Source organism: Dryobates pubescens, chromosome 20 (assembly GCF_014839835.1).
Source record: "Dryobates pubescens isolate bDryPub1 chromosome 20, bDryPub1.pri, whole genome shotgun sequence".
Classification (NCBI taxonomy): domain Eukaryota; kingdom Metazoa; phylum Chordata; class Aves; order Piciformes; family Picidae; genus Dryobates; species Dryobates pubescens.
Window position 1 is genome coordinate 10,564,483 of NC_071631.1, and position 24,449 is coordinate 10,588,931.

At 41.2% G+C, this 24,449-nt stretch overlaps 1 protein-coding gene and 2 non-coding genes across 6 annotated transcripts in view; 2 read left to right on the top strand and 1 right to left on the bottom strand.

Annotated features, from left to right (window-relative positions):
* Window positions 1-620: 620 nt before the first annotated feature.
* Window positions 621-683, top strand: LOC128898254 (small nucleolar RNA SNORD104). The gene has a single exon (XR_008462775.1). It is a non-coding gene; the product is annotated as a small nucleolar RNA SNORD104 (small nucleolar RNA).
* Window positions 684-866: 183 nt separating this feature from the next.
* On the top strand, window positions 867-1,003 carry LOC128898256 (small nucleolar RNA SNORA50). The gene has a single exon (XR_008462777.1). It is a non-coding gene; the product is annotated as a small nucleolar RNA SNORA50 (small nucleolar RNA).
* A 413-nt stretch (window positions 1,004-1,416) lies between these two features.
* The window catches only part of TEX2 (testis expressed 2), a 49,981-nt gene continuing 26,948 nt past the window's right edge, over window positions 1,417-24,449 (bottom strand). For 3 of the 4 annotated variants that reach the window (XM_054171084.1, XM_054171083.1, XM_054171085.1), the window contains exons 3-12: window positions 21,611-21,811; window positions 19,691-20,027; window positions 18,304-18,572; window positions 15,791-15,940; window positions 14,538-14,637; window positions 10,967-11,099; window positions 6,505-6,627; window positions 4,353-4,562; window positions 4,029-4,149; window positions 1,417-3,514 (exon numbers count right to left, since the gene is read on the bottom strand). In XM_054171084.1, coding sequence (XP_054027059.1) covers window positions 3,395-3,514; window positions 4,029-4,149; window positions 4,353-4,562; window positions 6,505-6,627; window positions 10,967-11,099; window positions 14,538-14,637; window positions 15,791-15,940; window positions 18,304-18,572; window positions 19,691-20,027; window positions 21,611-21,811 — 1,764 coding nt within the window. In that variant the 3' untranslated portion in view covers window positions 1,417-3,394. The remainder of the gene's footprint in view (window positions 3,515-4,028; window positions 4,150-4,352; window positions 4,563-6,504; window positions 6,628-10,966; window positions 11,100-14,537; window positions 14,638-15,790; window positions 15,941-18,303; window positions 18,573-19,690; window positions 20,028-21,610; window positions 21,812-24,449) is intronic. The other variant, XM_054171086.1, reaches the window with a different exon arrangement.

Below are 24,449 nucleotides of genomic sequence, written 5' to 3' on the forward strand. Positions count from 1 at the left end.
TTTGATGGAAATCCCCTCAAATGATCTCACAGGAGGTAGGAAAACCGCCGGGAACAGGGGCTAAGGCAGCACCTCAGAGCGGGAAGATCGCGATTACCTGTGCCCTGACGCTCTTTCTGTACCTCTTCTCCGAGACTGAGGCATCGCCCCGGAGGTGAGCAGCTACGAGGACCGAGCGGAGCCTAAGCTTTCACGTTTTAAATATTAAGCCTTTTTTTCCTCCACATCAACAAAGTGCTTGAGCAAATAGCTAAAGAAAGAGCATTATAATCTCCAGAAAAGCGAATGAAGCTCAGCAGAACTGTGCAGTACCGCCTCGCCTCGCCTCGCCCCGCTAACGCCTCAGCTGCTCCCGGCCACCGCCGCCTCAGCACCTGTGGGCAGTCCCGTCCCGCCCATAGTCCCCTCACAGCCCGCCCACAGCCCCAACACGCTCGAGCGCAGCCGCACCCGCATCAGCACGTGACGCAGGTTGGAGTCCTATTGGTCGAGGCGAAAGGCGGGGCGATGGCGATGCTATAAAATGTCGCGACGAAGAGGTCCGCCCTCTCTGTCGGTGCAGCGGGCGGAGGTGAGAGTCACGGAGGGTTGGGTGGTTGCGTGAGTGGGGAGGCCGGGTCGCGGTGATGTCTTTTGACACGTGTTAGACTGCTGACAGGCATGAAGCAAAACTATTACTGAGCGCCCAGGCAGCCGCTGAACCCGCGGGGCGACTGCGAGGCACCGCGTCTGTAACCTCCTCTTTCTTCTTCGTGTCTTGCAGGGCCTGTGCAGCGACTGTCCGCGCCGTGGAGCGACCTGGTAAATAAAGCTCTGTACACCTTGCCAACGTGTTCGGCTGGTTCTTGTGCGCGTCCGCCTGTCTCCCGCACTGCCTTTGACCCGGCGGGGTGCCCTGCCTGCGGCGCCGCTGGCCAAGCTGTAGTGCTAGAGTGAGATGCTTGTTCATAACTGGGGCTGCTCGGCCCGACCCGGGTGGCTCTTTTAAAAGCAAGCGACACCTCGGCTCGGCCAGCCCTCTCTCTCCCCTGCAGCCACGGCACAAAATGGCGCCGCAGCCTGAGGAGGAGGAGGCGGGAGCGGCTGTGCTGCCATCACACTGCTGGCCCTGCCGAATTGTGCTCTGCTGCTGGGCGGGTTACGAGGGGCTAGGAAAGGGGAGGGTGGTAGCAGGGCCAAGGAGAGTCCAGGTTAAGCGTGCTCTATCGAATGTTTTTAGCCCAGACCACCGCAGTAGTTTTTTGCTGACGTTCAGGAGTTCAGTTCGTAGAACTAAGGACGAGTCCAGGGGCTCCTGCCTAGCTGCTGGATAATCGTAAAATGAAGCCATAACTACCACGTACAACGTGGTAGTGTATTTTAAACGGTAATCTGAGAAAGCAGAAAGCACGCCGATGTCCGAGCAAGCTATCTTTCTAAGTTTTAGAAATTACTTGTAGAAGACAGCGGCTAAGCACTAAATAGAAATAAATTTTAACTGAGTATTTGTTTGACGGGATAAATTTATTTAATAAAACAAAGCAAGCAGATTGTAGTTACCCATGGTTTATGAAGTGCAATATGACAACCTTGTGTAATAACTCTAAATCTGTTTACACATTAGTGCATCTAGTCCTCTGACTTTAGTTATTGCACATAGAAATTAAATACATAAGACCTGCGTATGAGACATGCAGACTTCATGGAAGGCAAATAATGCCTACATGATCAGAACAAACCCCAGATTATACACAGCCTGGAATGGTCAAGGAGGAGTTCAGGTAACAAATATAACCTACTAATATTTCAATTAAAGGTAACCAAAATAGGTGTTCAAATATAGAATTAATTTTAAATATATTAAATGCTCGTTTTCTTTAATGTTTCAGGCAAGGTGCTGTTTAAAAAACCTTCAATATAATAGCTTCATTTAGAGATGGCAAATGATTACACATGGAAATTTTGATTTACACCAAATGTGACAACACAACATACAAAAAAGTTCTTAAAAAATTACTTCTAAAAAAGAAAAAAGCAAATCATGTTACAAAAGGAGAGCCAAAACTCCCCTTCTTTGTAAACTAAAACATTTTCTGACATCCATGAGCAGCTGGCAACACTGAGTATCAGAAAAATACTACATGTGTTAAATAGTGGATATGTAGTGTTCAAATATTGAATTTCCTGCATACATTTCATCTTGAATCATTATACCAGATAGAAAGAAAAGGCAGTTCTCCCTCCCACCCCTTACTTTTGGCCATTAATTAACAGAAACAGTCTTTAATTACATGGCAATTGACTTGAGTAATTGCAATGCTTGAATTCCTACTCCATAAAGTCCAAAGAACCAACGCATGGGGGTCAAAATCTTTTCAGTCACAGCTGTTCTCACAAGCACCAAGCCGATGTCTGCAGGTGCAGGGCTGTGACCCCAGAGTTTGGTCCCATGCTTTGGGTGTAAACACAGTGCAATGGAAAAGACTCAGCAACAAACTCTCCTAGAAAGAACTTGGTGTGTTTCATTGTAGCAAGAGGCTCTGTACACAGTAGGTAACTAAGTACTCCTGGTAATGTGCAGTATTGACATTTATGTGTGTGCTCATGTTTTTAGAAACATTCAGAGTTAATCATGAACCAAGGTGATTGTACCTCACTATAAGGCGGCTTGCTATGGTTTGGTCTCATGGCTTTACCAATTTTTTTTCCTCCTCACTGACAGAAATCTGGCAGCCCCACCTTCACTGATAGTTTGTGGTTTATGGCTACTTGCTTCCCAAAAAAGCACAAGTTCTGTATGGAAAAAAAAAATAATGTATCTACCACACTGAATCACAATATTTCCTATATATCCAATTTACATTCCTTTATCCTGAAAGCATTTAATATTTTTGATTGCTTGACACAAGCTATTGACTGCAGAAGTGAAAGAACATAAAATAGTTCTCCAACTGCCTGAGAAAGAAAAATATTCTTCCAGTTTCATAAATTCATTCCTTAGTTAGGATTTTTTTTCATTTGGCATGCAGTTCCTTTGCTGCCAAACCTTTCAAGGCTTTAATGCACATTAATAGAGCATGAAAACATAAGCTGAACAAAAGGTGTGTCAACAAGCTCCTCCATCTATTACACTTAGGTTCCTCCTCTCTCTCCCAAAGAACAGGTCATCTTAGCCTGCAAGTTAAAATCCTGATGACAGCCAATAAAAAAATAAATCAACTGCTTAATGGGATGAAACTTCATGTAGCTGAAGTACACCATAACAATAAACAGGCAAGTGAGCACAAAGGTATGGTTATAGGCAGTCCTTGGGAGGGGGGCAAGTGGCACAAGTTAAGGATGAGAACTACAGCACAGTTTATAAAACCATGTGAATAACTTTTATAATACTGTAAACTGTAAGAGTCTTCACATGTCATGGTTGATCAGGGGCCTCCATGATCAGATCTTTAGGAGGGCACATAGAGCGGGGATCCATGGCTGAGTGCATTAAAGGAATATAAACATCATCCATGTTTGGCATGACAAAGATTTTCTGTGGAAAGATGCAATTGTATCAAGTTACAATTATAGACCACTTGAAGCCTTGGTTTTCTGATTTGTTTAGTTTAAAAATGCAACAAATTTCCAGATCAAGGGTTCTTAAGTTCACCATTGAGCCATTGCCCACACTGAAATTCTAGTGTCCATTGATATCTGGCTCAATATCTGTTCTTAATTCCAGACAGGAGTTTGTCCCTCTATCATCCAAAGAGACCTAGGATCATGCTTCTATTTAAGTACTACAAGTTCTGACATGGTACTTATTTCAAAGAAATGGCATTTCCAGTTCTAAAACTGTTCTGGCAAGTGCTAAACCACATTTCCATCCATGTCTACATCTGGTCTTCAGACCACCCCAGAAGCTGGTTTCAGCCGAGTTAACTTCCCTTCCACTGAACAGGAGCAGTGGAGGATGCCAACTAGTCTTGAACAAAATTTAATGCTCCGTCCCCCCTAATGGACCAAAACTATAATGACTGAAAAGAAAATGTAAGAAGGAAACACACCTGAAACTCCTGTTCCAGTTTCCTCTCTATCCAGTCAGTCACATGAACCAGTGTTACTTCTCTCTCACCCAGTTTTGGCCGAGCTTTTAGCTCCAGGTAGGGAGGTCTTCGAAAGCCATACCTTAGGAGAGTACACAGAAGAAGTTCTATTGTAAGCACTCCAATGACACCTCTAACTTCAGCATGTTAACCGTCAATGTTACAACTTGTCTGTATTGCCCCTCTTCCAGAACCCATTTCACCTACTTGACCCTTTTTCCTAGTTGGAGTCCCTTAGGCAGCACAGCTAAAACATTGCCCAGTTCTGCAGGAAGCTTCTCTTACCATATTCTGTCAGTAGGTGGAGGTGGAATGTTAATTACTAGCGTTCCTCGGCACTCTTGTACTTCAACTGTTAGCAGTAATGGAGTATTGGAGACCTCTTCAATTTTCTTCTTAATAAACTCGGTCTCTGTTGCTTTCTGAAAGTATTTTGACTTAGTAATTTTATCCACAATTCTCATGATCTTACTTGTCCGATGTCCTCCAACATATCTTTAGGTAAAGAGCAGGGGGGGAAAAAAAAAAAAAAAGTACATCAAGGTAATTCTCTTTAAACTGTTTGCCAAGACATGGATTTCCTATGAAATCATTAGAGGGTGTGATGTAAAAATTCTAGAGAGAAACATTCACATGTCCAAGCAGTACTGACCAGAGCCTGCACACAGCAGCCCTGCTCTGTTAGCTACAAGTGTCTGGCAGAAATTCCATCCAGTCTGAACACTCCACCTCCCAGATGGCACTGGAAATGCAACATCACTTTTAAATTGCAAATATAGTTTCACTACTTATGCCAGCAAGCTGGCATGAGAAGTGACAACCTGTCTGTTACCATTCTAACAGAACTGTCAAGACACAGATGAACTGAGACAGAAGCACATTTCAGCATAGAAGGCCCAAACACCACATTTCATCACATCTATTTAACAGTGTGTATCAAACAAAAAGGTTTTAATTTTAAGGGACTGTAGCATTTACAGTGAGTATAAAGGTGGTGAGAGAGGAAAGCCTTTTAGGGAGCAGGCAGAATGATGCTCCAAAATTGATTAACTACACCTGCAGAAAGAGGCAAATTTTCCTGACAAGTGTAGTTAGCTTTGCAACCAGATGCTTTAAGGACTGCCTTTTCCCACACCTATCCCATTTCAGAAATACACTCTAAGAGCAGCATGTTTGAGATTTGCACACACTGTATTGAAATTATATATTATAATTGTGGCTCTTGAAGCTATGTAGCAGAGGTGTCCTTGCTAAGGAAATAACATTCACCTATTCTGCACAGAACTCATTAGTTTAGCCAGCCTTTTACAGAACTCTCTTTCCCTCAGCTGATATAGAAGAGTTGAATTAACTTCAACTTTTGGATCTTACACTAGCTGTAACTTTCCCCAGAAAAAGTACTTCTCTCTAATCAGTTCCTACAGTGATGACAATGCAGGTTTTGGAAAGGTATAAGGAAATTCTTTGTTCTCCCTCTTTGCCCTTAACAATTCTTTACATGATCTGTATATTCCTTGAAATTATTAAATGCATCTATTGAAATAATTATAACAATTCATCACAGTTTTCTAAAGGTTTTAGGACTAAAACTCCAAGAGAACTCCCTTGAACATTTTGGATATGTCATGAAGCCTTTATGTGTGTTCACCGAGATGTGTTCAGACACAGGAAACCTTGTGATTGTTTGAGACATTTCGGTGTCGCTACATATTTTTCATTGTATGGCATCATTTCAATCAGATGTAGAAAGCAAAGGAAAAAGAAAAAAAAAACAGAACAGCAGCCAAAACAATGAATGATGTTCCCAAACTGACACTGGCACATGTTCTTTTAAATTCTTGCACATCAGAGGGCAGTATTGCATCAGCACACTCAAAGCCCTTCAAGGGAAAAAAAAAATAAAGAAAACCAACACAAAACCCTCATCAAGAAACCTAAGTTTGAAAAAGTTGGGCTTGAATAGGCTTGAAGTTCTTTTCATTGAAAATATGGGATCAGCAGGATCAGTATGGGTGTAATACTGTACACTGAGTGTTTCAAAGTTCACACACAAAATCCTGTTCTTGGCCCTGCTATCAGGCAAGACACCCTGCAGAAGGTGCCCACAGGTTCTCTGGCCCAAAAACTTGGCTCTCTGTAATGTAATATTGAAGAAATTAGGAGGTGTCAAATGGAGCACTGCACAGGTCACTGCAGAAACGCAGAACAATGCTCCCAGCATGGTAAAACACTCGGCAGAGAAGCTTCCTTTCAGTATGTAGTGCAGGGCTTGATCTTTGCTCTAGAAATAGGCAAGTTGTGTTTAATTGCTTGGACATATTCTTACTCGTGACATCCTGTGTGACAATGAGCAGTACAGGATTGGACCAAGGTATCAGTTCATTAAGTCCTGGAAACAGGGAGTGAGGAAAAGATTAACAAAAACCAGAGAGCTCACCCTTCTGCTCCTGGAGTCACCTGCTTCTCTCCTGCCACTTCAGGAGCATCATCCTCTTCTGAAGAGCCAGCACTAGAGGATTCCTCATCACTGTCCGCAAGACAATACGCCCTTGGCCTGAAACTGAAACGATGCAATTTCCTGGTCAAAGGTAATATCTTTAAGTAGCTATTCACCACTTACAGCATGGCTTGGCATTACATGGATTTCTACTGGAGACTCTAAAATGTCTCCTCCTCTTTTTTAATAAACTCTATCTGAAAGAATAAAACTGAAGCCAGTGTGTCAGAAGTAGCTTCAAACAGAAAATTTGTTTTCCCCAGTGGAACATAATCCTGAATGAAAGAGGCTGGCTGGGGAATGGCTGTTCCACATATTCAAATCAAGTGTGGAGACTATTTGAAATGCATTTGAAAGCATCTCTCTTGCTGCTCATGGCTTCCCATTAAGTTGAGCAGTAGAGAGGCTGGACAAGGTTTTAATCAACTGTTTTGAAAACACTGACAAAGACATACTTTTAAATTGAAAGGCGAGAACATACAATTCTGTCTTGTGCAGAAAAAACCCTCCAACTTAAAACTACATCATCTGCTAACCAGACCCCAGAATCCCCTGGAGATGTTAACTGAGTGCTAACACACATACCCCCCTTATCTTCACAACGTATGCACCTCATCTGCACAGCACTTTTAACCCAAGTCAATAAATTCCATTTTGTCTCCTCACACACACATGCAATGTTTGCAACACAGACAAATTTCCAGCAGTGGCAACATGCAAAGCACAAGAGAATCCACCTTTGTCATCTGCCTCCAAAGGAAATGCTCAGCCCTCACAGTGGCAGAGCACAAGCTGTCTCAGACTAGCTCTTCACCTTCCTGCAGATACAGTGTGTGTCATCACTTACCAATTTTGTGTAGAAAAAAAGGTAATTTTATTAACAGAAGCAGTCTAACATAGCCCTGGGAAGTAATATTTCCTTGGATGTTTTACAGAGATACTTTTGTCCCATACAAATGTAGGCTATAATCTCCCTTTAGTATCCTTGTTGGAAATATTCCTTTCTCTGCTATATTTGTAGATAAATTGACCTTTGGGCTTGTGAATTTTTAAGCTACTCTGACAGTGAATGGTGTTTACAGAATGTAAGGTTTGGGAGGGGTTATTTTTGTTGTTCTTTTATTATTGCTTGTTGGGTTTTTTAGTGCTTTTTGTTTGTTTTCTGAAAGAGACCAAGATGGAGTAAAGCAAATAATTTAATGGGAAGAAAAGGAGGAAAAAAGTAAAGTAATAAACAAATGGTGCTCTTAGGGTACAAAGCCTCACACAGTAGTAACTAATTCCTAGACTTCCACTCTGGAAGAGTTCATGTACATGATCACAAAAATTTCTAATCTTTTAAACGGATTAAAATAAGGGAAAGATGTAGTGAATGCAGTTCAGTATTAACAGCAAGAGCTTGAAATAGTTACACAACACAAGCTTCAACATCACATGGTTTTGGCCCTAGGCACTATACCCAGGACTGTAATATTCTACAACTTGTTCAGAATTCACTTTATAGCTGCCTTTTCTTTCCGTGTGAGTGTATTCCTGGAAATTTATTTGAACCACACAGGGCATGGACTGAGGCAACTGTCTGCTACTCTGTACAAAGAACAAACTGTTAGTTGCTGTAGGAAGTCCTAACGTTAAAGGACAGTTCATGTACAGCTCACAGCGCAGAACACTCCTTCCTAACTGCCTATTTAAGAACAGGGGCGGTAATCCCATCACCAGGCTATGCTGAAGAATTTGCTACCCAGGCTACAGCGTCGGAGTTGTAAACCTCTTCTTACCCAGAGCTGCATTTAGTACCTGCCCAAGAGTGATCAGTGCACCAAACTGAACCACCTCCCTCAGGACTTAGAGGGGGAAGGACAGCAGACAGCACTGACCCAAATAGCAATGCTGGAGCTGTTTCTCAGAGAAGTTCATGGTTTTAGGTCAGATTCACTTTCTGCCTGGGTGTGACCTTCCTTCACTTTCCTGTACACATAGCACCGAGGTCAAAGTATGCCCAGTTCATCTGCAAGGCTCTCAAAGGTGTCACTTTCACACAAGGTGTTTTACTTGCCTAGGTAATAGGACCCTCTGAAGTACCTCCACAAGTGAGCACTGAAAATAAATAAGCTTGAGAGAAATTTCAGGGGATCTCTGCATACAATGAACTATTTACATGACACAAACATTGGCAAGAGTTTTCCACCCCTTGAGAGCCACACTTTCCTGGGATTGCATGCAAAAGAGCATTATCAAACTGAGTAACAGCACACTTCACTTCTATTGCAAACAGTGATGCAGCAGCAGCTACAGAATGGACTGCAACACTGAACCATTTGTCTCACTTTACAATGACAATGTCCAAGGACAGCTAAAACTCAGTGCTGCTCACCCCACCTTCCTCTTCCTGGATGAGCAGATGCCTTTCTTATATGAGTTTGTGGTTACTGCATCTTAAGAAGTAGTTTGTTCTAGGCTCTTGGGGGACAGAAATGAGCTCAAGCAACCAGCAAGCATCACTTACAGACAACATGATTGTGGGTGCAAGCACATGCAGTATGGTTTGGATTTGTCACAGCAGCTGTCAACTGATAATTAAAAAAAGGCAGTAAAATTAACTAACACAGCATAGATGAGAATCAAACTGTTCCATACTGTCTTTGTTTATAATATCCACTATGGTTTTTTTGGGGGGGGGAGAGTAGGGGGAAATACAACCATCAAGCAACCAAAAAAATTTCATTCAGTCTAGAATACATCAGGCTGTTCTTCATGTGAAGCTGGCACTACCTGGCTCTAAGCACAGAAACATCACAGCCATGTACAGGGAACAATGCAGTTAATACTCATATCTTCAAGTAATTGGTTGCTTAGCTACAGACATTTACATTTGCGTTACTGGGGGCCCATCCCTCAGCCTGCATCAAGAGGATTTTTAACTACGAAATCAATGCATTCACTAATTATTTCTAAGGCCATTCAATTGCACTGGACAGATATAAAAATACACAAGAAAATCCTGCAAGGATGGGGAAAAAAACCCCAAGAATTTGAGTTGTACAAATGTTTCCTTCGCTCTCCCCCATTTTTTGGGCGGACAGACATTTGTCAAAAACCACAGTTGCCAACTGCACACCTGTACATTCAGAAATATTTCTTTCAAGCAGTGACAATAAGAATCTAGGTACATTTTAAATCCTCTGAATTTCTACCAGGGTATGAGATCATTCAGCCATTAGTTTTCTTACATTTCTCTTCTTGTCATGGCTGCACTGTAATACAGCCCTGCTGTATTATTTCAAGATATCTCAGACTGAACAGTCAGAGCTCTCAAACAAGGATACAAAGCATCCAGTATCTTAATTTTGAAGAACCACAGCATTCTATTCTCATCTAAATAAATGGCTAGATTCAGAGAACATTTTCTTCATTTGCTGGCACTGGTTGTACAGTCAAGAGACCAGCTGTTGTTCAGGGACTGCAGCTTTCTTGAGCACAAAGAGAATACATCACAAAATCAACACTCCACAGCTGATGGGCTGTATATTTGATAGGTGTCAATCACCAGGTTAATACAAACGGACAGACTGAAGGAATTCAAACATCATCATAAAAATGAGAGGGAAAGCAAAACTACAAGTTGGGTAAGCTATATTATCATAGAATGGGTTGGGTTGGGAGAGACCTCCAAAGGTCAGCTAGTCCAACTCCCCTGCAATAAGCAGGGGTATCCTCAACTACATCAGGTTTCTCAGAGCCTTACTGAGCCCTAAATATCTCCAGGGACGAGGCCTCAACTACCTCCCTTGGCAACCTGTTGCAGTGTTCTGTCAGGTGTGATGATGATAACGTGTGTTTCCTAATTAGTTGATCGATAAGGCTCTTCATATAGACACAGCAGGTAAACAGAAGTGTGATATGAGGAAAACTGGAGACGAAAGTAGGGGTAAGATTATTCCTGTGATGCAATAAAGCTATTTTTAAAAAATCTTTACAGAACAGTTCCAGCCTATTTACTTTCCACAGTTCTTTACTACTACAGTTATAGGTGTACCATGCTGTGGTAGCACCTTACACATGTCTACCTCTATTTCCCCATGTGGGTATCTCAAAAGATCAATTCTTGCTGGCTCAGACACCAAACCAAGCATAAGAAAACACTACATTGTAGTTACAGAACATTTATAAATGCTACTAAGAAAAAATATATGTATAATTAAAAATTATTCAATAAGCCTTTTATTATGGCAATTATCAATAGTGAAATCAACCACTGAAGTTACACAGAAAGGCCAAGTTCTACACTTCAGTGTATTCAACCCCCTCAACAACTCCTTTCAATCTACTGCAGAACCAGAGCTGCATACAGACGAGACAAAATTCCCCTTGTCACCATGGTTCTACCAGTGTAAGACCTTACCCTTCTTTGCCTATCTCTCCAACTTTCAGCGCTTCACCAAGTGGCTCTTTACCCAGTTTGGTCAAGTTCATCTTGGTTTCCAGGGTCATTAGAAAAGATCCATTGTAGGACATTTCCAAATCAATCCAAAGTCCTAAAATAATCAACAACAAAAAGACGACATCGCTTTAAGAACAGCCACCATCACTTTGGTTTTATGTCAAGCCAAAGTTAATTTAAACAAAGTCACACTTTTTCCAAAGACAAAAACTGCTTTTTTTGGTCAACTGATTATGTCATTAATTCACAAATAATTAAAAGCTTATGAAAGCAATTTTTCTGTTCACATTAAACTTATGGAACAAAGTTGAATTATGAGATATAAATCAAAGCCTTGTTGGAAGCAAGTACACCTTAAGTGCAAAGGGATCTGAGACAAGATAAAGAAAATAGGACACAATCAGGGATGCACTTCAAAACTACAGTACTGCTCCACACCAAGCAGTAATGGGGACACTTCCTCTATTACACTCTCTGAATGAAGCAAAACTTGAAAGCTCAGAGCAGTGCTACTTGTCACATATCACAACCTGCAGTCTCCTTGGCCTTTGCAATGGTGTATCAAAGGAGTATGGAAAGATTCGCTCTAACTCAGCTACAGGCATTCTTATGATTCACAGCAAGCAGAGGAATTACTTACAACAGTTCTAGAGATGTGGTATTGAATTAAATTCCACTGTCTGAGCAGACCAGTCACCAACAGAATTGTTTTTGGAATAATGGCAAGATTAGGTGCTACCTCTTAAGTGAGGCTCTGCAGTCCCACCAATTAAAATGAGCTACATGGTATTTGTGATCCAGAGATTAAATATCAGATGTCACTAAGCATAGATTATGCATCTTGCTTCCTCAGACACTGCAGCTGCACACAGTCTGCTCTAGCAGTATCTGGCACATCAACCACTAATGTATTCTATTTTTATTTGCTTATTCAAAAGCAATTAATGGTGACTACTCTTTGGATTTGATTGAACTAGAAGAGACATCCTTCAGCTGAAGAAGAACTGTTTTCTGCAAAAATGGATCAGAAGAATGGCACTGTCCCCAGTCCCACACATTTCTATGAACAGAAGTACACACAGCTCCTACAGATCAGGTCACTGACACACTGAGATGACGTGCTGGAAGCAGTACTGAGCACAAGCTGCTTCTTCACCAACCCAAACAATTTTTTTTCCCATCAAAGTTTTTCTACTGCTGTTCTAAAACAAAACACAGGAACGCAAACACAAGCTGATGCAGATTTTTCCTCTTTACAGTAACAAAGCTGCAGAAAGACCATCAGAAAGAAACCACCAAAAGAGACGTTTTGGATAACCAGTGAGTCAGCATGCTTCAAACGTCAGTGTTGTTTTAACAGTAGATCAAATTAAGCACAGGATGCCATTACTGAGAGGGAAAATTCCCTCTGGCCAGAACACAATCCCATGCATTTTCCAGGAGGAAAAAAGGGAGGTAATGGAGGGACAGGGGATGAAGAACTGGGCAGATGGCACAATTCCTTCAGAGCTATCTGGCTCCCCAGCCTTGACAAAAGAACAGCAAATACTACAGCATGTGCTGCCACCCAGATTGAACTGTATTAACAGAAACAAGAGGGTTTTTTTTCCTAATATTGTTAACAAATTTAGTTACTTCAAGAAGCCATATAATTGTCACAGCTTAATTGAACAAGAAACTGAAGGAGTTAATTCTTCTCCCTGCTGTTGTTGGCAACTGAAGCCAAGCAACCTCCTAAATCCCACCTTGTGACTTAGAACTAGTCTTTGGTTGCAACTAAAGTTACAATAACAGAGAAAGGAATTTTTTAAAATGTATAAATCCAGGCAAACACTCCAGAGAAAGCCCCAAAGGGCAAGTTCCTTTAAAATGAAACCTCCAAATCACCTGGCAAGTCTCATCTAGGTAAGGGGTTTTTAAAAATTCACTTTTTCTGCAACTCAAAATAAAATTTCTACCAAAGGTGAAGCCACTTTGCTACTGGGAGCAGTGGAGGATGTCTTAAGAAGCTGCTGACCCAGGCAGGAAGCATATGATAAGCAGCTGCACTGTGGTTTAGATCCCCAAACACTGATTGCACATGATCTTATTCCAGCTATTCCATTTTTATTTGTCTTAAGACAGTTTTTGTTCCTCCTGACAACAAAACAATTTTCTCTTTTCCAACATGCTTTGTTTCTAAAGCTCAGCAGAAAACATCCTTTCAAGAAGCTGAGAGTAAAGTACCCAGCGTTGTAGAGATAAGGCTTGTCCCCAAAGAGCTGCAAGACTCAAGTGAGATAAAGGCAAACAATAGCTTTGGATACAACAGGCAGCAGCAGTTCACGTGCTATGTATGTCCAGGAGAGTTTTAATAACTCCCTGAAGTCTGTTTTGCTCACAGTTTTACAAGGGAAAGGTTAGAGCTTAGCAAACATCTCATGCTTTTAGTCAGTGATTTGAGTGGCACAATGTTTTTAATAGTAGTGATGATGCTTATTTATTTCCTCCTCAATTTAATGCATCTGGTATTGTTGTAAAAGTCTGATTATGACGTTCATATTAGTTAGGGAAGAGCACCGCAGTAAGAATGGCAGACAAATGAGCTGTGCATCAAAATTACGGTTTGAATAAACCTTAAGACCAGGTCCAAACTACATAATATGAGCAAAGATGAAGCCTAAATTGCTTCTAATCAGGAACTAGTTCATTTTCTAGAACTGTTTACAGCTGAATTCAATCACAAATTCCTCATCCTGGGGAGCCCCTGTTGCTTGACCTCTAACTGTGAGCAGAACTAAGATCCTGAAGACAAAAACCACCTCAGTGAACAGAACTCTCCTCAGACTCCTTGAGTTCATCACTGCCATCTCCTCCAACCAGCACTGCCAAGGAAGGAGGTGCTACTACACGGCTCCTGTGTGCTCAATACCCTCATGCCCTGAGAAGATACCAGACACAGCAACACAACAGTCTGTTTCTCACATAGAAACATGGCACAGAGAGCTAGTGAAGACCAATCCTGATATGATCTTCAGCTGGTTATCTGTCCAAACCTTGCTCTGTCCTTGTTTGTTTTTACCGTTGTAAACCTACTACTGAGGCTAGCTGAAGTCTGGCTCACTGCTGGCCTGTAATTTAGAGCCCAGAGGCCCTCAACACTCCTTAAGTGTTGGATATTCACCAAATTCCTACCATTTCACAACAAGTTTATTGGTTTTACCACCAGCTAGAAATGATTTTGGTATCTTCATGTAGGAGTTGAAAGAACAATTTAAAACACAAATAAGTTGTTTGCCATGCAATCCATAGCTACTACACAACAGGTCCTCCAAGAAAATATTTCCCTTCAGACCAATTAGAAACCTCTCTACCTCGATTTAAATAATTCTCTTTCATTTCTCCATCCCAGTGTAGCTCCTCAGAACAAGCTTTTAATAAAGGTACCTTGATCTGAATAAAGCACCCACAAGATACACAGATCAAAATTCTGTTCTCCACAGGTACAAAGGCATGAACCTGGCAAAACCAGAGGAGGAAACAGGTATTTTACCTCTGTGATCAACAGACGGTTTGAAGGCCTGAAGGATCTTCGGCACAGCTATCCCCATGTCAAGCTCAGTTAAGGTTAGCTCGTTCATAAAGTATGGCAGCTAAAAGGAGAGAATGTAAAAATCAAACCCATGTTATGCAGCTAAATATTGCTTCTTGAGAAGAAACTTCAGGAAAGGATTGAGCAGAAAAGCCACCAGTGAAAGAACACAAATTTCATCCAATTCTAGGTTTTGACAGTTATCAGTTTCCAAACAATATTTTGGGGAGAAATTCAACATCTAAGCTTGGAATGTTTAAATGTTTTTAAAATGCTGAAGTTCAGATGCTGGCCTTTAACTTCCAGCATGCACAGTATAACAAAAGCATAGAATCACAATGATTTGTGTACCTATTTACTGTAAGTACTTCTAATTGACAGAAATTCAATCTCCTGTGAACACACAGTGCATTAAACTGTCAAAAACACATCCATGCCCCATTCCCAGTCTTTCCACTTAAACAGTTTCCAATGAGATGCTTGGGGACTCTGCTGTCACAATTGTGGAAAGAGCCCCGGCAGAATTAGGTTGCTGCTTATTTCCCAAAGCACAAGAAACACCATCTCACAGCTGGTGCTGGCAGCCAAATTTCAGAGCTTTTGTCAGCAAGACTGCGTCTTCCTTTGCCTCTAGGAACAGGCAAACTCCTCCCCAAGCATCAGGAGCTAAACAGGCCTGTGATCAACTGCTGCTTTTCAGAACAGTTACAGAATGCAAAGGGATGACCCAGAAGTCACTCAAAAGCACCACTCCTCCCTTCACCCTTTGAGCTTATGCAGCTGATGAACAATTATATTCTATCACCCCAGACAGCTCTTTCCCTGACTATTACTCCAGCAGCAGTGGATGTCTGAAGTTAATAGGGACACATTAGAATTGTGGTTCCCTGGTCTCTTCCATCTTAAACACAAGCTCCAATTTCCCAAAGCAGATTTCATAATTTATAAGCAGTTCTATTTATCCCTAAAGTAAATATAATAATACTTCTACTTTTTACACAAAAACTTCATAAATAGTTAATTGAGCTGTAGTTCATTTGAAGCTGAAGCCACAAAGTTAATATATTGAGCTCCTACTGTGAAACAGCAAAGCTGAACTGGAACTCTGTATCACACTCATTTACTTGTCTTTTTTCTGCTGTTTTCAAACTCAAAGACCATGTGTTTGTTTCCTTCCATAGGCAATGTGCAGTGCAAGTCTCCACATTAGTTACCTTTATTTTGCTAAGCTTCATTTGGATCTTCTTTGACACTAGATCAGACCAATATTTTTCTCCTAAAAAATCCCAAAATATTCTTCCAAGCAAAGCATTCACCCAGGCCTCCTGTTCCTCTTCTTCAGCATCTATGTGGGTATCTGGTAACTGAAAATACAGAGCAGGACATTCAGCTTTACAAATTATATCAACTAAGGTCAGAGAAGGCCTCACTGACACTGGGCAGTTCAGTTAGAGCTCAGGTTAACTGGGAACACTAAATACTCAGCTTTACAACCACATCGGCTGGCCTGACATGAGCTTATTTGTCATCATCCTGACATGCAACAGAGAGAAGGAGACCACGCAGATATAGATTCACCTCTGGCAGTGAAATGAGAAAATGTAATTTAACCTCTGGCAGCAAAAGCAAATAAGCCCAGAGCGGGCAGACTTAGAAATGTAGCATTCTTACCAATAGGATCCAGACAAACAGCTCCTCTACACTTCTTTTGTTTTAGCAATAAATAGGAAAGCAATACCCAAGGTCACATCCTTAATTCTAGTTCAGAAATATCACAAATAGATGATGAGGAAGGGCAGTACAGGGAAATGAATTTTTCCCCTCAAGTGTTTGTATATAGGATTTAGGGAAACATATTGTTCCTTCTGCTGCTTTGAAAGTTTTGCTTACAGTGCAACAGGACTATGTCTTGGTATCGAAACTCTCAGAGACACATGTTAAGATGTTGCCTCACTGACTAGAGACACGAAATCAAAGGCAGCTGAAATAATTTCAGGTGTATATATGCCATCAGGTATTTAATCCATGAAGGAAAGACAACAATACTTAACCTCTCTCAATTGCCTGCACTGAACGACGGTGCCTTTCATTATTACAGGCAGAAATCCTGCAGCCAGCACAGAAGCAGTGCTTTCTAAGAGGAAGACACTACAGCTCTGAACATCATTTCAGTGACTGCTCCCAATGGCTGCAGCCTCATGCAGGCAGAATTCCTGGGTTTGTAGCTTCTGCTGTGACGCAAGTTTCCTGCCAGCAGCTGATCTATTTATAGACTGATTTCTGACACGTGCCAGATGCAGCAGCGAATTCATCACTGCTTCAGGGGCTGTCAGGGGCTAGAATATCTTTTTTTCTGGGGGAACACAAGATGTGTTTATCAGTATGCTATACCATGCCCTCCTGCTCCTTTCCAGATGCTGTAGGAAAGCCTGGCAACAAAGATGCACAATGTGAATCACATATTTGAAATGAATGGTGATTGTACTTAACGTTAAGGACCCATTTATTAAGGTTGTCATACTTAATATTAAGGCTCTGTTTAGGACGAGTGATTCCAAAGCAGACCAAAAGACCAGTTGGAGCCATAGACATTGTTTACCATTACACTGCCATGTACTGCACAATACTCACACATCAGCCACTTAGTGTTGTTTTAAAGGGCATTTACTAAATGGAAATCCATCCATGTCTCATGTCTCTTTGAGCAAGACTGTCCAAGTCAAACTGTAGTCTGTACAAGAGCCAATTCCATTCCTGTCCCCCAGTCAACCCAAGCAGTAGGAATACTGCAGTAAACTGTCCCATTGTTGTCAAAGCCACAGCCAGAGCATCATCAGATACATCAAGGCAAATTCCTAACCCTATTCCTGGCAACAGGGCCAGGACATCACTCCTGATAAGAATTGAAGAAGTTAAGCACTTCCTGAAACATGCCAAAGAAAAACAGTTCTCAGGTCTAGAACAAAAAGCACTGCTTCATGTACATGAGTGAAGTCAAATGTGGGGTGAAAACAGGTTTTAGAGTATATCATCTGCACTGAAAACCTGACACAAATAGCATCCAGCCTATCCCTCTGCTATGTAACAATTCTGTCCTGATCAGGTGCTCTCAGGAAGGGTAGAAAACCTTCAGCTCTTTTCAGCAGAAAACGAAGAAGGTCAAGTTTACTACCAAGCACTAAAATTCCACTTAAATTGTTTCAACAAGCTAAGACCTCAAATGTATGCCTTTAGTTCTACTTTATACATACAGGGGGAAAACAAAACAAAAACAAAACACGACCACTTCCTGCTACTATTAGGAAGTGAGATTTGTGGACTTTTGGTTTGTTTGTTTTCATCTTAACCATAAGACAAAAAGTCTTTGGGGATGAGTTGAGGGTTTGGTTTTTTTTAGGGACACACCTGTGCATTCCTAAGGAAGAAAAAATCTACAGCTGTATTGCCTTCAGCTGGACAATGTTTTGGGTATAAGACACTGTAAAAGCCAGAAAAAACACAGATGTTCTCAGAAGATGGGAAATCAAACTAAATCAATTAATAGCTATCATGTTACATTAAGAAGAAACCGTAGTCAACAGGGAACTTGCAAACACATAAAAAGTTTAGGTCCAACCTGTAAGTAAAGGAATTAACTTTGCCTTCTACAGTACTGATCTGTACAGTAGTAGCTAAGAAGATAAAAGATTCACCACCTTTAATGCATCTTTTCAGGGAAAAGAATTACCTTTTTCACAGCTGTAGGGCTGTTATCTGCACTGAGGACTGGACTACCTGAGGGGCTTTTCTTTTCCTGTGGAACACACTTTGCCATATAAACATTGTAGTCCAGGAGCACTTTCTGCCGGACGCTGCTGGCCAGGTCCTTGTGCTTCAGCTGAGATGCAATTTCTTCTGCACTCCCCTTGCTGCTGCTCCGGCTGTGTGTGAGAACTCCAGACTGACTATCAGATCTGCTGTGTGCTGGCAAGAGCCCTAAATCAAAAGGAGTAACACCTGTTTAGCAGAAAAGGCGCCTGACAGTCAAATAACAGAGTGTATGATCAAACACAGAGGAAAGAAATTAGCTTGCCAGATTTAATTTATCCCAAAAAAGCCCATTCAGAGCAGTGCTTTCTCTTTTTGAAGGGTAGAAGTAAATTCCACTACTGTATGCTTTGGTGGTCCTAAACTCAAATTAGTCAATATTTGGTATGATTCAGCACTCAGCAGGATGTGAGGCTGGAAAACTCAGCTGATCAATAGCATATTTAAATACGGACACTCACATATGGATAACATATGGCAGAATCCCCAACAGCCCTGCTGGGGAATGCCTAAAATAGAAGTCAGATGACTGAAATGTACCCATAACTATACTTCTTTCTTTTCTTCTCTTTTTAATTTAATTAGAGGCTGTTACAATTAAAAAGGACTGTGAAAAGCATGTAAGTATTAGAATTTTAATTAGCCATTATTTTGCATTTGCATTTCAAGAAGTTCTGTGCCAGAAATAATGATGTTAACCCATTTTTAAAAAGCTTCTCAGAGAGCAGATAAAGAAAGGAAAGCATGAGTCATTCAGACTTAAAATTGTATCAGAGGATGGGTTTAAATTAATATTTCAAACATGTGATCAATACTGTAGACTACCAGATATCTATCTTAGCATAGGACTATTTATTTAAAAAGAAAAATGTGTTTCATTGTGATGTTAAATCACGAGAAAGCTTTTTACTCTTTACAGAAAATGGGAGTGGAAGGAAGGATGGAGGAAGAACAGGTAATAAGAGGACTGAATCTAATACTGCAAATGTTGACATCACCTTCAGCAGGACAGAGGGGAAAAAAAATGGAAGACTGACAAAACTGACAGGAGTTGTTACAGTCACTGAAGAACAGTGCATTCACAGAAACCAGCAATATTAAGGACAGTAGAGGGCATATAGCCAAGAGAGGAAAAGGCAGGGTGGGAAAATGGGAATGAGAGACCAAGATAAGGACCAGAAGAGTGTTTTTAGCATTATTTGTCTCTAAGGATCACTGTGGCTCCACAGTTGCTACAAGTACCACTGAGAAAACACACCAGTGGTTTGTTCCTTTCAGACACTTACTAGAACACAAAATTTGAATACCTGGCTTGCTCCCACATACACTGGATGGCTTCTTTGCTTCAGTCTTCAGCTTGGAAGCAAGAAGGAACCTTCTGAACCATTCCTCCTTCTCCCTGCCTGTCCTTCCAAAGAGATAAAGTACTTGATCCTTTTGGATAGTGTACTTTGCTCCATCCTGAGGTTTCTTGGATTCTTCATTGTTCAAGTCCACTTTTTCAGCAGATAACTTTTCCTCTGTATTCTCTCTATCAATCTGGGCCTTAGCCATGAAGTCATCCTGTCTAGCAAGTTCAATGCAAATGGGATATTTCTTATTCCAAATCCGTTTTCGTGCCAGACTCTTAGGAACCAGGGAGATCTGAATGACAAATAAAAGGGTTAAATCAACTTATTTTTCAGTTGTATCTTTGATGGTTCTCTGTCACATAACAAATACAGGAATACAAGAAATACAGATGCTACACTGGGTCTGCTGGGTTCAGCTCCTAACTCACAGCTGATTGCTGTTCAATCCACTGCTATTGGAATTAAAACAAGCACCATGCAAGTAGCTCAGATTCTACAATCATGTGGAGAAACTCAGCTTTCATTTAAAATATTTTATTCTCATAGTTATAAAGAAAAAATAATAGAAAAATGGGAACCTTGGTTTTGTGACTATGGGGTAAATAGTGGGAATCCAAACTGAGTTTTATACTTAACATTTTCAGGTCCACCTGATGAAATTCAGTGTTTGAACAATCACATCAAGTATTTCAGAATTAAGTCATAAAATGTAGGTAATTATATTCTAAATTCAGCATAGTCAGAGAGAATTGAGAAAATGCAAGTGATGAGAAGAGTGATAAGAGTTAGATTCTTGTCTTGGGGCTGAACTTACCATTGGTCTCCAAAACCCACAGAGAACAGCCCTCATTTGCTTATTACAGACAGGGCACTTGGCACGTTCATAACCAACTGGGGATGGGTTAGGGGGGAAATTACTGGAAATTTGTCTAAGTTACCGTGGGGAACACCTGCCAGACAAGTGCTCCTGCAGCATGTGAGAACTTGTCCTCATCATGGGAAAACACAGTCCTGCCTATTGCAGAGTTAAATTTTTGCTTAATCTTTTCATCATCTTCCTTCAACAGAAAGCAGAGCTGACAGCCAACTCCTTTCCTGTATTGACTCAGGGAAACAAAAGGCAGGCTATTCCTCACTGTTGCCCTGGTCCCTCTCTCCCTCTAACTCCCACAGTCAACTGAAGCAGTTCCCTCCTACATTTGTACTGCCAAGGCCCTCTATTAATGCAGCACATTAAAAAAATCCATCCTTTTAATAATGGGGTATTGATGTATTACTTAATACAATGCCAATGGAATTAACTTCATATGGCAACTCTTCATAGATTTGAGGGATGCAAATAACAAATAGGAAAACTGTCCTGGTGTTATGCTTAATGTAAAAATTCCTATCTCCAGAAAGTCCTGTCTGCTCCAGCCACCTCTCACTCTGCTCTGCTACATCCACATTCAAAATACACTCCCTCTTCAAGCAAAAAGCAGACATTGTCTGTACTGTCTTGGGATCGAGAGAACCACTGAAGATTATGAATTTTGGTGTAAGCTTCAGAACAGTCACTGAACAGTTCACACAGCAATCCAAGGTGTGGTGAACAGCTTTCTGACCTCCCATGTGTTGACTTCTGCTCTGAACTGACAGAGGAATATTATGCTTTTCCCTTCTTGTATAGAAACACATTTTTTCTAAATGCTACTTGATCTTCCAGCACAACTTTTTGCAAGTTAATGCCCACACCAGGTTTGTTCATATAATGAGAGAGCATGGAAATAGAGAAATGGAAAGAATTAAAAAGAAACCAACCAACCTCTGAAATCTCAAAAAGAAGTTTTGAGGTATTCTTTGTTAAAAAATCAGACATAAATGAGGCACACTCACCTTGCTCTCTGTAAGTTCATAAATTTTCTGGCTGACATAAGTGACTTCAGGCTTTGGTTCATTGTACACAGCCCTTCTAGAGATATTTTTGTTGGGTTTGGAAAGCCGTAAGGTGCTTCCTTCCAGTCGCACATAGACAGAGTGAGTCAACGTAGCGTGGTACGTTTCTGGATCATAATTATAAATTTCATTCATCCATCCCTAGGGGAAAAACACAAACAAAACAACACACTCATTAAGAGGCTTTTAGGCTGCTGGAAAACTAAGTGCAGCACGTGTATGAAAGTTTTAAATAATTATCCAAGCTTTTGCTTAAGTCATTTCACTTACCCTACCAATACAACAGGGCAGAAAATGCCCTTAATGAGGCAGCACTTAATTGACAGAGCATGAGGTGAGGACTGTATCCCAAGCACACAATTTGCTGTCCTGACTGCATCATTTTGCATAGGTAGCAGGGTGTCTCTTGCCTCATCTTCATCAAAGGCTGCAAGATCTGCAGACTTAGGCTTACTGGGAAGAGCCACAAGGCAGCTGGCAAGGGCACACTGCAGAGCTGCACGTCTGCTTATAGCAAGCACAGACATTTCAATCACCAGCAGTCAAGGCAGAGCAAACAGCCTGTCTGCTTATAGACAGCACTGACATCTTAATCACCAGCAATTAAGGACTGTGTGGAAGACCACAGTGGAGTTTGCTTTAACACACCATCACCGTTTGACATCATTTAACATGCTGCTTAACTGCCCAGTTACAACACAGGAGTCACACATGAGAAGATCAATTTAATTCCTTTCTGTGCAGTGAAAGAAACAGAAAACAAACCAGCCAGCCCTGATGAAACAAGTCCCTAAGTGCTAACTCTAGCCATGGTTGATGTTACTCCTCTAACAGAAGACAAGCCAAACTATTCGTTCAAGGAGGAATGAGCAAGTTTTCCTTCTCTTAACCTGCCCTACAACATACTTCGATAACTACTTCTAGTTGCACACCAAAATCTTACTCTGGCACACTCGATATTCATTGATGTCCACAGAAGGCAAAGATGACTTAAAAAGGCATCCTCTAGAGCATTAAATAAAGCAGCCTCCTTACAAATACTGAGGTGAGAAGTGGGGAGAGCATCTGCTGCTGGGAAGAGGAGAAAGCTGAACCCGTATCCCTGGTATTCTCAAAACAAAAAGTTGTAGCTACCTTACTCAAAACATCCCTGAAATTACTGCAACACTGTAAAAAAAGCTTCCACCCCCACACAGAAATGCAGAATTTATTTTAATGCTCATAGAATTTCTCAAAGTAGAGAGCACACACTTTCCTAGGTGCCATAGTAACAGTGATATCTATGTTTTGCTTACTCCAACACCTAGCTCCGTTTTCACTACAAGCCCTGGAGAACCTAGAAATATTAGCATTTCTTTTATGTTCAGCAAAGATTAAGTCATTCATCTTTGCTCAGCTCTGAAGCAGACTACCTCTTTTATTAACAGAAATATCAATATATATTCTTTGGAGTAGCTTTGTGCTCAGGTAGTTGCTTACACTGGGTTGTATACAGCTACCAACACAATGCAGGAGGAAGTTTTCTACAAACCATCAAGGTTCTGCACAGCAGGGTGGATGTTTGTTTGAGCACATCCCATTTCCTTCCTAGAAATTATTAAGCCAAGATATCTTTGAGCAGACAGCAACTAATTTTCAGCCAAGAACTCCAGCTGGACTTACTGAGGCACAAGGAGGACATCACAAGAGTTGCCTAAAGCCACTGTGAGCCATTCACTCAGTGCAGAACTGGAATGCCCATATGGCCCACAGATCTCTGGAGAGACTCCCACCTGTCTCCCGGATCAGATCTCTGAGCTATTTCTAGCTCAGACACCAAAGTCTGGAGCCTGCAGTCAGGCAAACATACAGATGGAAACTTGCTGCCTCCAAAGTTCAGCTGAAGACCACAGGGGTTGGCACAAAGAGAAGGGAACACTTGGGAAGTTGATCTTCAGATGAAGTTTAGGGTCAGCAGCCCTTTCTGTAACTGCAACAAGCTACAACACTATTTTCAGCAGAAGGTTTAGAAACCCTTAGGTATGTCTGGTACCTAAGAAGGAAGGTCACAGTACACTTGAAGCTTCTTCAGATAGAGCCAGATGGAATTTTCTGACACCAATACTTGTGCTGAGCAGGGGACAGATAGGGATGAAAACAAGGCATGATTTATAAATCCTTCTCTTGGCTGCTGTGTATTGCATGGAAGAGGCATGAATAATGCTTCAAAGATGGGGAAGTTGACATGACCTGAACATCTTGGGACACACATCAGATGCATGAACTTTGCTATAGCTTCTCAGTAGCTACAGGACTTATCCTAAAGCATTACATTCATATTTAATTTCATCCCTGAATCTGAAAATGTGCCAGCTCGGGAACTTCCCCCACCAAAAACATGTAATTGTGTTAAAGGGGCATATGACACAATCTGCTTCTCACTTCAGCAGTTCCCACTTTTATAGATTGTTGTTTCATTCACCATAAAAACCAGTTTCAAGGTTCTCCAAGAAATCACAAAATTGATCTCAAAGTTTCTTCATTTTCAAACAATTTTAGCAGAAATACCTCCATCCCCCTCTTTGCAAAAACAAACTGGAACAAAAGATTCAGGGCCTGGGGAAACCATTTTGCAATGCAAAACAGAGAAGTTATGTTACCATAACATGCTAGCAACAGATGGATTTTCCGCAACTACTGAAGCAACAATGGATTTCCTTGTGTGGGAGAGGAGTGACTGTATGATGGGTCTTTTTCATACTAGCAAAGTTGTTAAAATAAGAAATTTAGTAATTCAGGG